Raw genomic sequence first — 14,788 nt, forward strand, 5'->3', positions numbered from 1 at the left:
CGTGGCGGCTGGAATCGGTGCGGGAAGAGGCAGCGACGGACGCAGTCCATGGCGGGTTGGCCAACGGCGGCGGCGGCTATAGAAACTAAACCCTAAATTCTAGAATGTGAAAAAAAAAACAAAAGAATAGACTGGATCCATGGCGCGAAGGAAGGATGGAACGAGGAAAAAGAAGGCGGCACAAGAAAAAAAAAGTCACGAGGGAGGGGCGATGGGGAGCACGGAGGCGTGCGTATTTTTACGCACAAGAGAACCCAATTTGCTAATTGTTAGAAGATAGGGAATTATGATGGAGAACTATTGAAGAATGTTTTTTTTTGTCTTTTTCTAAAAAAAAGTAAAGATGGGAAGAGAAATAGAGTATTTTTAAAGATGCTCTAAAGATCCCTTCTATCTTCTTCGTGCTATCTCTGCTTTTGTTTGAAGGAATTGTTTGAGGGAGGGAAACTATCTTTCTCATTATGTAGTCTAGCGTTAAAATTTTTTTTGACTGACCTAACTTGTAGTACAAGTTGTAGCATCTGAACTTACACATAAAACTCCACACACACCACACACTACTTATGCACAAGCTAGCTTATAGCTAGAACTCCACACTCACATACACCACACACACTACCTATGCGTAAGCTAAGGCCACTGGGGAGTAAGTACCCCACGGTGAGAAACGCAGGAATCGAACCCCGCCGGCCGCCCGCACACCCGCGGTGCTGACCACCCGTCACCCGAGCAACGCTCGGTTCTCAGTCTAGCGTTAAAAATTGATGCTGCTTCTTTGGTCCAATAACGGCATATCCCTACCCGCCTTGAGGAGCATGATATATATACTTTGTGCTGTATCAATCTTTTTTGCTGATTTTAGAGTCTACCAACTTGGCCATATATCTGTGTTAAGGGTAAGCAACATTCAGCTGCAGAGCAATGATGAGCAAGAGGTAGAGGATACGGATAGTTAGGAATGTTTCTATTTTTTCCTCCAAAAACGTGATAAAAAAGGGAAAAGTGTATTTTTAATCCCTTAAGTATTGCAAAAGTGTGACATTCGTCTCTTATATTTCATTTGGTGAAAATCAACCCCTTAACTTACTAAAATGCTGCATTTATCTTCCCCGACCTTAATTTAACAATGGTTTAATGCCATATCGCTATAATAATTTGACGGTTAAGTTAATTCTTCGGATATATTTTTCTATAGGGTACCAAATTTAAAGGATCTACTGATTTTTTAGACTTTATATCTTCAACTCACCACCATATTACATTGCTAAGTGGAGATTATTCAAATGATTGCGTGGCAAAACCGCCATTAGATTGCACTATTTGGGATGATAAAAAAAACTCGACCAGGGAGAGAGACGTCCCCCTGATTTTCATGTTAAAAAGCTTGTGCCGTGACTCAAACCCGGGCTGACTCAGCAAACCGCTTCTTTGACGTGTTCGGCTGACCAGTTGCACCGTGAGAGTGTTGGCCACTATTTGGGATGATAAATGCACTAGTTTAGTTAGTTAAGGGGTTGATTTGCATTAAATGAAACATGAGGGGTGAATGCAAAACTTTTGTAATACTTTAGGGATGAAAAATACACTTTCCCTAAAAAAAACAACTAGAACTAATGACATGATCGTGGAACAATACCTATTTTCTGATATTGAAAGGATTACTACGATAAAAATAGGCTAAAAGGTCGTAAAGGTGAATCGTGATAATTTTTTATAGCACACATGAGATTAGTTTTTACTTACTTTTCATTTATTTCGAAAAGTATAAAGTGCTCGCTTACCATCAAAACATTTTATTTGTAGCTGGACTCAATTAATTACTGAACAAATATTCAGTAATAATCATTTTTTGCAAAAAGGGTTGCGTTACATGAAAATGGCTGTTATCTCATTTTTTTTGCATAAACTACTACGGCCTTGTTTGAAGAACTGAAGCAAGGATAGGTTTGCAAAAAAAAAAAGTTACGAAAGAATGAATATATAGCCATAATAATAATAATAATAACAACAACAATAATAATAAAACCCTCTGCTTTTCATTTCACTAGTACTCCTAGTTTTTCCGCCGATTCCTTCTTCCGCCTCCTCCCCCCTCCCCCTCCCCCTCCGTCTCCTCCCCCGCCGCCGCCGCCTCCTCATCGCTCACCCCGACTCCGCCCCTCTCCCGGTGATCTTCGATGGCGGCGCCGGCGCTATGGCAGCCGCAGGAGCAAGGGCTCCGCGAGATCTGCACCCTCCTCGAGGCGCATATCTCCCCCAACTCCGACCAAGCCCGCATCTGGCAGCAGCTCCAGCACTACAGCCAGTTCCCCGACTTCAACAACTATCTCGTCTTCCTCCTCGCCCGCGGAGAGGTGCGCCCTTCCTCCCCCCCGTCCCCTGTCACCTTCTCCCCAGTCGCTCACTAGCTTCTTCTGATCGCTGTGCTGTAAGCAAAGCCTATGTTTTCCTCCGATGCTACTGAGAGTTCGAGCTTGTTGCTTGACTCGGTCGCGACTGGAGTTTAGCGCTTGGATCGCATGTGCCTAGTTCTAATCCAGAATTGATATTGATATCCCGATGTTTCAGTACCGGATGTTAGGTCGCTATTTGTGCACGCACAAGGGTGGGGAAAAGAGAGGGCAATTTGAGCTGTCGTGTAGTGCTGTCAGAGAATCAAGTAGGGCTTAAACGATGCAAGTATGCCCTGATACTTGCCTGGGAGGTAATAAAAAGTAGAACTGAGAGCTTGTTTCCACGTCAATCTGGTAACTAACAAGCCCAATATGCCTTTTATCTTTTATATCTATACTGCTTGCTAGGATAACAACTTCTCAAATTCACACACACACACACACAAAAAAAATGGTGTGAATAGTGTAGTAGAATAAAGGCGTCATGAGTGCACATAAAAAACTTGCTGAGATGGCTATTTATTCTGAATTTCTGATGTTTTTTTTAGTTTCGAGCGGTTCTTGGGTTCTACTGTTTGTTAGTTTTGACTGGTGATGCTCCCATTACGTTTGATATAACTGCATAGAGGTGGGTGACAGCTTGCTCCCTCTATCTAAAACATTTTCCTTGGCACTCTGGTTAGGGATAAGATCATAGGATAGGAATATAGTTTTATGTCTTGAGGGGTTGGACGAAGTGGACATGTTATGCAATTGGCCACAATAGAAACCATATTGTAGTGGCGATATGATCTAGCTCTGAAACAGTGATGGAAAAACACATCCAAGGTGATCGCTACTTACTTTCCTTTTCTGCCTACGATTTGTGTTTTGCAATTGCTGAATCTAATTTAATGTTTGATGGCAAATATAAGAAATAGTGATAAACATCGAATTGTGTCACTGGATCATGGTGTCCATTTGATCATGGATTCAATGTGGGAGGAATGTTGTGTGCTTCCCTTGTGTTTTCCCCCCTGCTTATTCGTCTTCAGAAACCTTATTTTTTGTGTTGGAACATGTAGACATAGCCATGCAAGTAGTTCATAAATTGTCAAACTTAGTTATGGAGTAAAAATTTCTCATGATATGACTATGATGGTAGGTCAAGCTTGTGTTTTCTTTGGCATAGTTGACATCTGGTTAAACTGTTTGTACCAGGGGAAATCCATTGAAGTTAGACAGGCTGCTGGCCTTCTACTGAAAAATAATCTGCGAGCGACTTTCAGTTCCATGCCAGTTCCATCCCAGCAGTATATTAAATCTGAGTTGTTACCATGTATCGGGGCAACCAATAGGGCAATTAGATCCACAGTTGGAACAGTGATCAGTGTACTTTTCCAAATTGTTCGAGTTGCTGGGTGGATTGAGTTATTTCAGGCCCTGCACAAGTGTTTGGACAGTAACGACTTGGATCATATGGAAGGTGCTATGGATGCTATATACAAGGTAATTTGCACTCCTGTCATACTAGAGGTTCGATGCAGTAAAGAAGCATGATGTAGTGGGTCTTACAGTTTGTATGCTACTATGCTCAGAATCTTGCTTTCTGATGACAGATATGTGAGGATGTACCTGAGGAGCTTGACATTGATGTTGCTGGTTTGCCTGAACGACCGATCAATGTATTCATGCCAAGGATACTGCAGGTCAATACCCAACATCCAGAAATAACCAATTACTTACACAATTTTTCACTTCTGCTCTGTAAATCTCTTTGTACACCAGTTGCCAGTGATTCAGCTAAGCATGCATCTGGGGACTGTGGTGGCTTACAAATGCTTGAACAGTCTGGTTTAAAATGTTTATGTGATCTGGGGACTGTGGTGGCTTACAAATGCTTGAACAGTCTGGTTTAAAATGTTTATGTGGCTTCATGCTGACACATACAGTTTGTTTGTTTTTTCAGTTTTTTCAATCACCACATGCAAGTCTTAGAAAACTAGCATTGGGCTGCATCAACCAGTACATTGTGGTGATGCCATCGGTATGTGTCCTGCCCCATCTTTAGCTTATCTTTCTCAATTCTCTTGACTGATTGTTTGGAACTTTGGATTCACACAGGCACTCTACATGTCCATGGATCAGTATCTTCAGGGATTATTCAACCTTGCAAAGGACCCTTCAGCAGATGTCCGGAAACTGGTATTCACCGCAGACAATTACTTACAATTATGCCAGCTTACTTGTAAGAGAATTGCACATTATGGCGCGCTACTTGTTTGCTAGAGAGTTAGATTGAAATGCATACAAAATGTTATTATTGCATAATTGAAGTAGGATTTTTTTTAGGCTCTTAGCTGATTTGTCCACAAGATTCATGATTGTCCAGTTGCACATCTGATCATGAACCCTCCCTGTTTCTTTTGGTAGGTTTGTTCCGCCTGGGTTCAGCTCATTGAAGTGCGGCCATCAATTCTGGAGGTACATTAAGTCTGCTGCCTATTAGATTTGTTTCCTTCTTTCACCTAATAAATATTAGCCCATGAAGTGTTATACTGAATGTGAGTATGTGATATTGGATATGAAACTGCAGCCACATCTAAAAAATGTTACCGAATTGATCCTACAAGCCAATAAAGATTCAGATGATGAGGTTGCTCTGGAGGCTTGTGAATTCTGGTACGTTTTTTGTAACTGAGTATACTTATGGCTGCAAAAAGAATGCACCTAGGATTCAGCATTGACTATCTGAATCTGAGTTGTAGTAATGTGATGGTCTTTCTAACTCTTGAATTTCACTAATTTTTCTGCTCATTTTATTAGTGACATGTTCAAATTCAAAACTAAGTCTGAGTAACTAATTTTATGGTTAAGAATTAGAAGCCTTTTGATATCTCCTAAACTATCTACTAATGTTCTAACTGTTAAACCTTTCAGGTCTGCATACTGTGATGTTAGCATGCCTCCAGAAGGTTTACGGGAATTCTTGCCACGATTAATCCCGGTATATGTCTTTCTCATAGTTCAGATTAGTGCAGCTGTACCTTGGAGCTGGATACAATTTCTTACACTTCACATGTTTTCCCCTAGACATTGTTGTCGAACATGGTTTATGCTGATGACGATGAGTCACTTGCTGATGCTGAGGTGTGGTAATTTTTTATCATCTTTCATGTTAGATCAGAGTGGGTCATCAGTGACAATTGCTTATTCTGATAAATACCATATATATTTCCTTTTCAGGAAGACGAATCCTTTCCGGACAGGGACCAGGTTGGTTATGGTCTTTTTGAGCAATTTTTCGTAGCTGATAATGGCCTAAACCTACTGCCTGCATTTGAATGTGCTTGCTTTCCCTTTGAGGTGGCCTCCTCGAGGAATGCCTCCTCGAGGGATTCCTAGTTTTTTAAAGACAAGGTAGAAGCCGAAGGGATATGGATGGCTCCATTTGTGGCCATTCATCATAGTGGTTAGACCTGTTCCAATTCGAGCTTTAGGCTTTAGCTCATTTCACAAGTGGCAACAAGATCTATTTTTTTGGGTGGGAGGTGGAGTGGTGCATTGGCAATGCACTGACCATTCTCCTGCATTTTACCTAATAGGAAAGCTCAATCTTGCAGTCGGGTACTGCTGAGTTTCAGTAGCTGCAAAGTTCTTCATCCTGCATATAGCATACTGAGGATTTTTCAGTAGTTGGAAAATTTTGGAAGTCAATTATCTATAGCATTATAAAGAATAATGGTAGCCTCTTGTAATATGCCAGTGCTGCAAATGTGGTTGACTTAGTTGAGCCTTTAATCTTTTGACGTTTATGTGCTTTAATTTCTTGCTGTAATGAGATGTAGACAATGTGTAACAGGATTTGAAGCCCCGCTTCCATGCCTCTCGATTGCATGGATCTGAAACTGGAGAAGATGATGTGAGTTTAGAATTTTCTCTCTTGTTAAGCCATTTGATTTTGATGGCTATTGCCATCCTTGGCCACCTCATTGATTTAAATTTTGAAAAAAAATACTGGTGATTTGAACAGGATGATGATGATGCTGTAAATGTCTGGAACTTAAGGAAGTGTAGTGCTGCTGGATTGGATGTCCTGTCTAACGTGTTTGGCGACAACATCCTTCCAACTTTAATGCCTTTGATTGAGGTAACTCGGACTCCATGTAGTTTGGTAATGGTGATTTTGTTAAAACAACTACTGAAATGGCCTGAACACCTTTTGCATGACTTGTGGAAAAGCATGGGGTTTATGATTTCATTTTTAACCCTACTGTTCAGACTTTGTCTTTACTTGAATAGCAATGTGAAAGTCCTCCATAGTCACTGAAAATTTAGTTAACTAGCATGACAGGAAAGCCCCAAAAGCCACTCCTGAAAGTTGTCTGCTGCTAAAAATAAATTAGTGACTAAATGCACACCAATTTTTGTAATTTGCAGCAAAATTTAGCTCGAACAGATGATGATTCTTGGAAAGAAAGAGAAACCGCTGTTTTATCTCTTGGTGCTATAGCAGAAGGATGCATTGCTGGTTTATATCCCCACCTTCCTCAGGTAATTTAATAAGTAGTAATGGATAATTGTGGCTATGTTCATATGTGCTGCAAGATTATTAGCCAAATCCTTCTTTTCTTTTATGGTACAAAACAAATGAGTAAATATATCATTGTGGTAGCTAACTGTATGTTAAATCCTCTTTTATAATTATGCCATTTCTTATATTTTGTTTCATAAGGCTGTTATATAGATTAAATGCTTGAATATGCTATGAGCCCTTGAAAACATAGCTGTAGAATTGCTACTATATGTGGCAATTTTAAAATTCTTGCAGGAGCATGTTATTGTTGCAATCTTAGTGTCCACAGGATAAATCTGAACTCAAAATATACATTAGTATATTTGTGTGTCTCGCTTGCTATATATGTTGTACATTGTATAAGATGTCCTGATTGAAATGCAGATTGTTGCCTTCCTCATACCACTTCTTGACGACAAATTTCCTCTTATACGGAGTATTACATGTTGGACTCTCTCTCGGTACAGCAAATTCATTGTTCAGGTAACAGGGCACTATCCTCCCTGATGTTATTCTTATTCCTGCCATCCTAGGGTTTCACTAGAAGCTCATTCTGTTCAAATCATGTTTTAGGAATGTGGAGTTGGCTTTTATGCATCATCTTTCAGAAATGGTCATTTTTGCATTTTAATTTATGCACTTTTGGTTTTTTTTTGAACTGCTCTTTTCTCCGATGCAGAGCCTTGATCATCCAAATGGACGCGAACAATTCGATAAGATTCTCATGGGATTGCTCAGAAGGATATTGGATACTAACAAAAGAGTCCAAGAGGCTGCTTGTTCAGCATTTGCAACTCTTGAAGAGGTTATTTGCATATATTAGAATGCTTTTCTATTTTCAGGAAGTTGCATAAAAATAATGTTGTGCTTGCAAGTAACATTGCCGCACCTCATGTGTACATATTGGTTTTCTGTTTTCAGGAAGCTGCAGAAGAATTAGTGCCACACTTGGAAGTGATTTTGCAGCACCTCATGTGTGCCTATGGAAAATACCAGGTTATTCAAAATTTAAATAATCTTATTTTGTGAATGCACTGGATGTTCAATCACTGCTATGTCAGCTCTCATATTCTCATTTCTAGCTTTATGTGTTGCTTCTGAGCAGAAACGAAATCTCCGGATACTCTATGATGCTCTTGGTACTCTTGCTGATGCAGTTGGTGCAGAACTAAATCAGGTATTCTTCTCTGGTTTCTTATATCATCAAGAATTAATTCAGTTCTTTCACACTTCTTGCCGCAGTGTTCCCTTGTAGGTTCCTTGTGAAGATACTAATTCTTCTAAGATGCTATGCAGGCGAAATATCTAGATATATTTATGCCGCCTTTAATCACGAAGTGGCAGCAACTCCAAAATTCTGACAAAGATCTATTTCCTCTCCTTGAATGCTTTACATCTATTGCACAGGTGCTGTTATTTTAATCTGTGCAAATCATCTATGTAATGGTGTTATAATTTTCTTTCTGACTATCTTGGTTATAAATTTAGCACTGTAAACAAATCATCCTGATGAAAATTCGATAGTCTTTCTAGCGTTCTTGAAGATTTAATTCGAATGTAACAATTGGGAATAGGAGTTGCTTTTAGTTGCTTATCTTGGTGCCAAACTAGAAGAATGTGAATAATTAGAGCAACTACCTGCTGCCTGCAGTGTTGAATTTTTTTTCCTGAGCTGTTCCTAAGATGCTCATATACAACATTGAGACTTCAGTCCTATATTAAATCTTTTCAGGCATTAGGACCAGGGTTTGCTCAGTTTGCAGAACCAGTGTTTCAAAGGTGCATCAATCTTATCCAATCCCAACAGTTGGCAAAGGTCTGTCCAATCTTTTCTTCTGGGAGATCCTATTTAACATATTTGAGTCATGCTCTGTGATTTGTTCATCTGAACCCAAGTGTTCAACTTTGTGGAGTTCATTGTCCCATTTATTTGTTTGTTGCAAGACCAGACAATGATGTTTTCTTGTTCCTTTTTATTGGAGAGAATAATTTCTGTATTCCTCCAACCCTAGAAGGGTGGGTATATATAATACCTACACATGGGCCTCTAGATGAGCCTCTATACACATGGGCTCAATATACACCAACACCCCCCCGCAGTCTGAACTACCGGCGCAGCGGTGCTCAAGACTGGACAACAAGAAAGCTAACCCCCCCCCCCCCCCGCAGTCTGAACAACCGACGCAGCGGTGTTCAAGACTGGACAAAATGAGAGTACAATGAGAGCACAAAAAGGAGAGAATAATTTCTGTATTCCTCCAACCCTAGAAGGGTGGGTATATATAATACCTACACATGGGCCTCTAGATGGGCCTCTATACACATGGGCTCAATATACACCAACACTTTTCATTGCAACCATAGTTTTACTATACAACCACACTCATCAAAATATCAAATGATCTACTTGCTGTGAATATCAAATTTCTATGTAAACCAAACCAGGGTTGTGGTCGGCCCAGATTTTAGTGCGGACCTATAAGGTTGAGGCCTGGGTTTGGGGGTTCTCCCGGCTAGTATGGCCGGTGTCTAAGTGTCTTCTCTGCCTATAGATATCTGTGGGGCGGTCTTTCCCCCACTGACCGATTTTTTTATATCATGTTAAAGAAATTATCTAATCATCCAAGACTGTGTTCTACCTGTTTCACAGTATTGTGAAACCGAGTATAATGTTTCATGGTTTGTGGAAGGAATTAGATGCTCACTTAGTAGTTACATGTTCTATATACTGTTTTGATATATTTTGGTAACTCATAAGCACAGAAATTGTTTTCCCCATTGTAATGTGCTGTCTGAGTACCCTGGATCTACGTCACCTGAAAGGAAAATCAATATGATAAGCTACAAGATCTGATTACATATATGATCTGATCAAAATTTCTGTTTCTTTTTGGATCTTCTTTCTATGTGCAGATTGATCCTACGGCAGCTGGCTCGTTGTATGATAGAGAATTCATTGTCTGCTCATTGGACCTACTGTCAGGACTCGCAGAAGGTCTTGGTGCTGGTATTGAAAGTCTCGTAAGTTCTTCTTTTCAGATATGATCTCTTGTTTTCTTCCAACTACATTCTAGACGCATACACACCACTTTCATGGCCACATGCTTGCGTTCTAGCACACGGCTATACTATATTAGAGGCCTAGCCATGGGATGGCCACATGTGCATGTGCTATTCTGGTGAGCTCTTAAACCTAAGTGGCCTGGATTCTAAAAAACTGAGTTTACACTCATTTCTCTCAATGGGAGGAAGAAGGTCAGCACTGAAGCTCGCTAGGGCCAGCATATTGTCCGCACACAGTACTGCTCAGGTGCATAGTGCCGCATGTTCCTGCTGACACCTGGCCCGGGGTGGCTATGTTACATTAGAGATTAGATCAGTTTCGATTGAGTTGTTTTCTATTTTCTTAATTTAAGAGATAAATTTCTTAAAGGTTAAGGCACCCCGTCTATGTAAGGATGGGCCATGGGCTTGTATGTGCTCTCATTAAGCGAGAATGGATCAAAGTTTCTAGAATGTCCTTGGCCTTGTGGTGCAGTGCACTGGCACGGTCATGCTACTTGGATCGTGGACAGATAAAATGTGTCAATGGCACTTATCACAATTTTGAAGGATAATTGTTCTGATTATTGCTTGTCCTCCATGTGCTGACTAGATACTTAAAAGTTTGTACAAAATCAGCAGCAGTTTGATATATTTGTGATCTTTATTTTGTTGTAGGTTGCACAGAGCAATTTGAGAGATCTACTTTTGCAATGCTGCATGGATGAGGCAGCAGATGTTCGACAAAGTGCTCTTGCCCTCCTTGGAGATCTTTCTAGGGTTGACTGCAATTCACCATAGCTCACATATCGAGATAATTTTTCACCTTATTAAATATTAAACCCTCTTTGTTGTACTAGGTTTGCCCAATACATTTGCATCCACGCCTTCAAGAATTCCTTACTGTTGCAGCAAAGCAACTGGTAAGCATATCCTGCTGTCTATCTGTTGTTATCATTATCTTGATGCCTCACACACAATGATGCTGCAGAGCCCTCAATCCGTGAAGGATGCTGTATCAGTCGCTAACAATGCTTGCTGGGCTATTGGAGAATTAGCAATCAAGGTTTGTGCATACTTGTATACCTTTTTGCTTAACCCAGCTGCACCAAATTCTTTTTCAAAACACAGAATACCTTCTTTTTTTTTACCGCTGCTAAGTTCAAACCGTTTGGCATGAGTTTCCTCTTGGTACATGTCACTTATAAGTTGTTGTGCACTGGCCCACCACAGAGGTCATCTCCTTGTATGCTCATTTCATTGATATTTGTGAAATTTCGTACACATGTGACGGATTTTTTGTTTACAGATTGGCAAAGAAATCGAACCTGTGGTGATCAATGTTGTTTCTTGCTTGGTTCCCATTCTAAAGTCCCCAGAGGTAAATGAATTTTAAGGCCCCTTATGTCATATTTTCGTGTTAGATTTCAGCTAAATGGCTATATTTTCCCACCTTCACATTGACAGGGTTTGAACAAGTCACTTATTGAAAATAGTGCCATCACTCTTGGGAGGCTTAGCTGGGTCTGCCCAGACATCATGGCCCCTCATATGGACCATTTCATGCAAGCGTGGTGCAGTGCCTTGTGCATGTAAGTACTAGGTTTTCTGGAGTTTCTATAGTACAACCAAAGAGACAAGAAGGAAGGATTCGGTGATGTGGTTTTCAAGTGTATGCTTTTTGCTGCATGATGTATGAAACTTGTTTCTTTTGGTCTAATCCAGGATCAGAGATGATTTTGAGAAAGAGGACGCGTTTCATGGCCTGTGTGCAATGGTACATCCGCCCCTCCTGATTAATGTTGCATTCTTCCTATCTGCGTGATTTTCTTCTGAAATACTCTTTGGGTTTTCCATGCCAGGTGGCAGCAAACCCTTCAGGAGCTGTGGGTTCACTAGCTTACATCTGCCAGGCCTGTGCAAGTTGGACTGTGAGTTGAGATTCTTGATTCTTGTTAGATCCTGTTTTTTTTTTTTTTTTTTGACCTATAGCCCTGTCAGATTCAACGTGGGCTAATTTGATGTGTGTGCAGGAGATCAAAAGTGAAGGTCTTCACAGTGAGGTGTGTCAGATTATGAATGGCTACAAGCAGGTAAAGCTGGCCTCTTTGCCGTCCTCCGCAGTCGCACGACGCACGTATGCGACGCTGAGATAAATAAACTGACGGTGGGAATTGGTTTTGGTGTAGTTGCTTGGGAACAGTGGGTGGGAGCAGTGCATGGCCACCCTTGAACCAGCAGTTGTGCAGAGATTAGCTCGGTACGGAGTATAAGCGATGGCGAGAATTGAGGTCTTGTGATTTATTTACCGCATCCCAGCATTATTGTGGAGACAGAGGAGCAGGAAGAGCCATGAAGCTGGATTGGGCAAGCCTGTCTGTCTGGGGTCATCGAGTGTGAGTGTGAATGCATTCTACATGTATTAGCTTCTTGTGCGCAGTTGGCTGGTTGGCTGGTTGGGGACTCCCATTGTAGACTGATTATTACTCCACTAGTTGGTGCGGGTGCACAGCACAGCATTACCACAGAGGAGCGAACGAGATGGACAGAAATAGTAGTGGTAAAAGAATATTTACCTACCACGACAGGATGCTGAGATTTGTATTGTTTGGTTGGTCGAGTCAGTGGACTTGGTTTTGTTTTGTCATTCCACTGGCAAAAGCGTGTAATTGTCTTCCTTTTTGGTCGGTGTAAGATTGTGCTTTTGGTCTTGTTGACAGGAAGGATTGTATAATCCATTCATTTGCCTCATAATAAATGATTCATCAGGTCTCTTTCTCTCCTGCAAATGTTTATAATTCTTTTTTACCATGATACGCTGGCCTTATTTTCGTATCATCATGAAGTGAGCTCCTAGGGCCTAGGGGAGAAAGCATGCGACCGAGAGAAGAGGGGAGAGTGCGAGGGGTTGCTAAGGAGTCAAATCGTGCTAAGAAAACATGCATTATGTTAGCATGTACTTTCTCTGTTTGAAATTATATTAGTGGTTTCTAAATTGTGTTAGTGGTTTGTTTTGACTTTTTAAGAGTATATTTACCATATATTTAGATATATGTTATGGTTTTCATATATTAGACAGTTGAAACAACTCATAATTTGAAACATGAGGGAGTTGCATTGCAGATATGATACTAATTATTACCCTTCTGTTTCTAATTATATGTTTTTTGTTTTGTATATATAATTATAATTATGAATATAGACATCATATATCTATGTATTGTAAAAATTATATACTCCATCTATTCTAAATTATAAGTCATTTTGACAAATCTAGGTACATAGATTTTACCATGCATCTAGATATATACATTTGTGTCTAGATACATAATAAAATCTATATATCTAGATTTCTGAAATGATCTATAATTTAAAACTCGTTTTGGCAAATCTAGAGACATAGATTTTGCCATACATCTAGATATACATTTGTGTCAAGATGCATAATAAAATCTATATATTTAGATTTGCCAAAATGATCTATAATTTAAAAGGATGAAGTATTTAGAAAATTCAAAATTATCTGGTCCGTAGGGAGGATATTGTAGGGAAATGGGCACCTAAAAACAAAATTTTCTACCCATACTCAGGAACTACTGCTGTTATAGATCACAGGATTATCACTAGACGCGCGGGTGCGGAACTTCTGTAGCGCGTCGGTGTAGTGCAGATGGAAGCCGACAGTGCAGTTGCGAGAATCTCCTCACGTGCGGCTCGTCCTGTGCAGCAGATGCGGCACCTCCAAGGTATCCACACGTACGGGAAGAAGCGTCGCGCTCCGGACTGCTAGATCTGTGAGAGCGACCTAGGACTTCGGCGCGCAGTAGGGGCGGCAAGCAAGAGGGGGCGGCGACCAAGAAGAGGGGCTAGGGTTAGACCCCTTGGGCGCCCCTCTTGCTTTTATAGCCCTTGGGGGCGCTCCCTAGGTGGACTCTCCTTGGGCTCCACCTTAGGCGCCCCTTTTTGGCCTAACGAGGCCCATTAGTGCACCAAAGCCCAGTCTAACTTGGATCTCATGCTTATCAGGCTTCTTTCCCTTAAGTGTGTGACTTTATGGGCTCACATGCGAATAGACATGGTCCGAGTACTCTTCCACGGCCCAATAGTAGACAACGGCCTCTAGCAAGACATGTCAACTCCTAAACGCACGCAAAGATCATATCAGACGAGCCGTCACAATGTCATATACATGTTGTTCCTTTTGCCTCACGATATTTGGTCTTGCTCTAAGCTGACTTCTCTTTCTCGATGCCGTGATTCAGATCCTTAGTTAACTCTTAACCTTCACATGGCCACGCACTTTTTGATTTGAATCACTCGAGGGGCCCAGAGATATCTCTCTCAGGTAGAGAGGGGCAAATCCCATCTCGACTGTCCATGTCTCACAACATGCTTCTTGGCAAACCCGAAAACCACATGTATAACTACCCAGTAACGGAGTAGCGTTTGATGGCTCCTAAGTAAGTCAATTCACATCGTGAGTACATGCGACAATCTCAGGTCTAAGGACACAACGTATATATTGTATAATGAGAAATCACCATCTCTTGTGTTGGGTCAGTTCAGACTCATGTCCTACATGAGTTCACACTATTAGTTTGACATCTCCATGTCCATGACCTGTGAAACATAGTCATCAACTAATACATGTGCTAGTCTAATATTCATGTGTGTTCATGCATGAACTCTGACTAGGAATATCTTTAGAATATCCATACAAGTAAAGAGTTTCACAAATAATTTACATAATCGTTAATCAATACAAGTTGCCTTTCATGAATAGGTTTCAGACTTATGC

At 40.8% G+C, this 14,788-nt stretch overlaps 1 protein-coding gene across 1 annotated transcript; it reads left to right on the plus strand.

Moving 5' to 3' along the window:
- The first annotated feature begins 1,967 nt into the window (after positions 1–1,967).
- Positions 1,968–12,779, plus strand: LOC120642213 (transportin-1). The gene is made up of 29 exons (XM_039918667.1): positions 1,968–2,354; positions 3,594–3,881; positions 3,992–4,081; positions 4,342–4,419; positions 4,497–4,577; positions 4,806–4,856; positions 4,969–5,054; positions 5,313–5,379; positions 5,466–5,522; positions 5,619–5,648; positions 6,235–6,294; positions 6,406–6,522; positions 6,813–6,926; positions 7,333–7,431; positions 7,628–7,753; positions 7,870–7,944; positions 8,054–8,125; positions 8,245–8,355; positions 8,681–8,764; positions 9,862–9,969; positions 10,669–10,770; positions 10,851–10,913; positions 10,982–11,056; positions 11,300–11,371; positions 11,458–11,582; positions 11,716–11,767; positions 11,853–11,921; positions 12,024–12,083; positions 12,180–12,779. Exons 1-29 carry the CDS (start codon positions 2,178–2,180, stop codon positions 12,261–12,263), a joined length of 2,673 nt encoding a protein of 890 aa, XP_039774601.1. The 5' UTR covers positions 1,968–2,177; the 3' UTR covers positions 12,264–12,779.
- The last annotated feature ends 2,009 nt before the right edge of the window (positions 12,780–14,788 follow it).

The sequence above is a fragment of the Panicum virgatum genome, chromosome 7K (assembly GCF_016808335.1).
Source record: "Panicum virgatum strain AP13 chromosome 7K, P.virgatum_v5, whole genome shotgun sequence".
Lineage (NCBI taxonomy): Eukaryota > Viridiplantae > Streptophyta > Magnoliopsida > Poales > Poaceae > Panicum > Panicum virgatum.

Bases quoted from the DNA above. Each gene is read 5' to 3' on its own strand.
- LOC120642213 (XM_039918667.1), top strand. From the start codon at position 2,178: ATGGCGGCGCCGGCGCTATGGCAGCCGCAGGAGCAAGGGCTCCGCGAG. The intron at 10,914-10,981 runs GTAAGCATATCC...ATGATGCTGCAG, and splicing joins CTGTTGCAGCAAAGCAACTG to AGCCCTCAATCCGTGAAGGA. The intron at 11,922-12,023 runs GTGAGTTGAGAT...ATGTGTGTGCAG, and splicing joins AGGCCTGTGCAAGTTGGACT to GAGATCAAAAGTGAAGGTCT.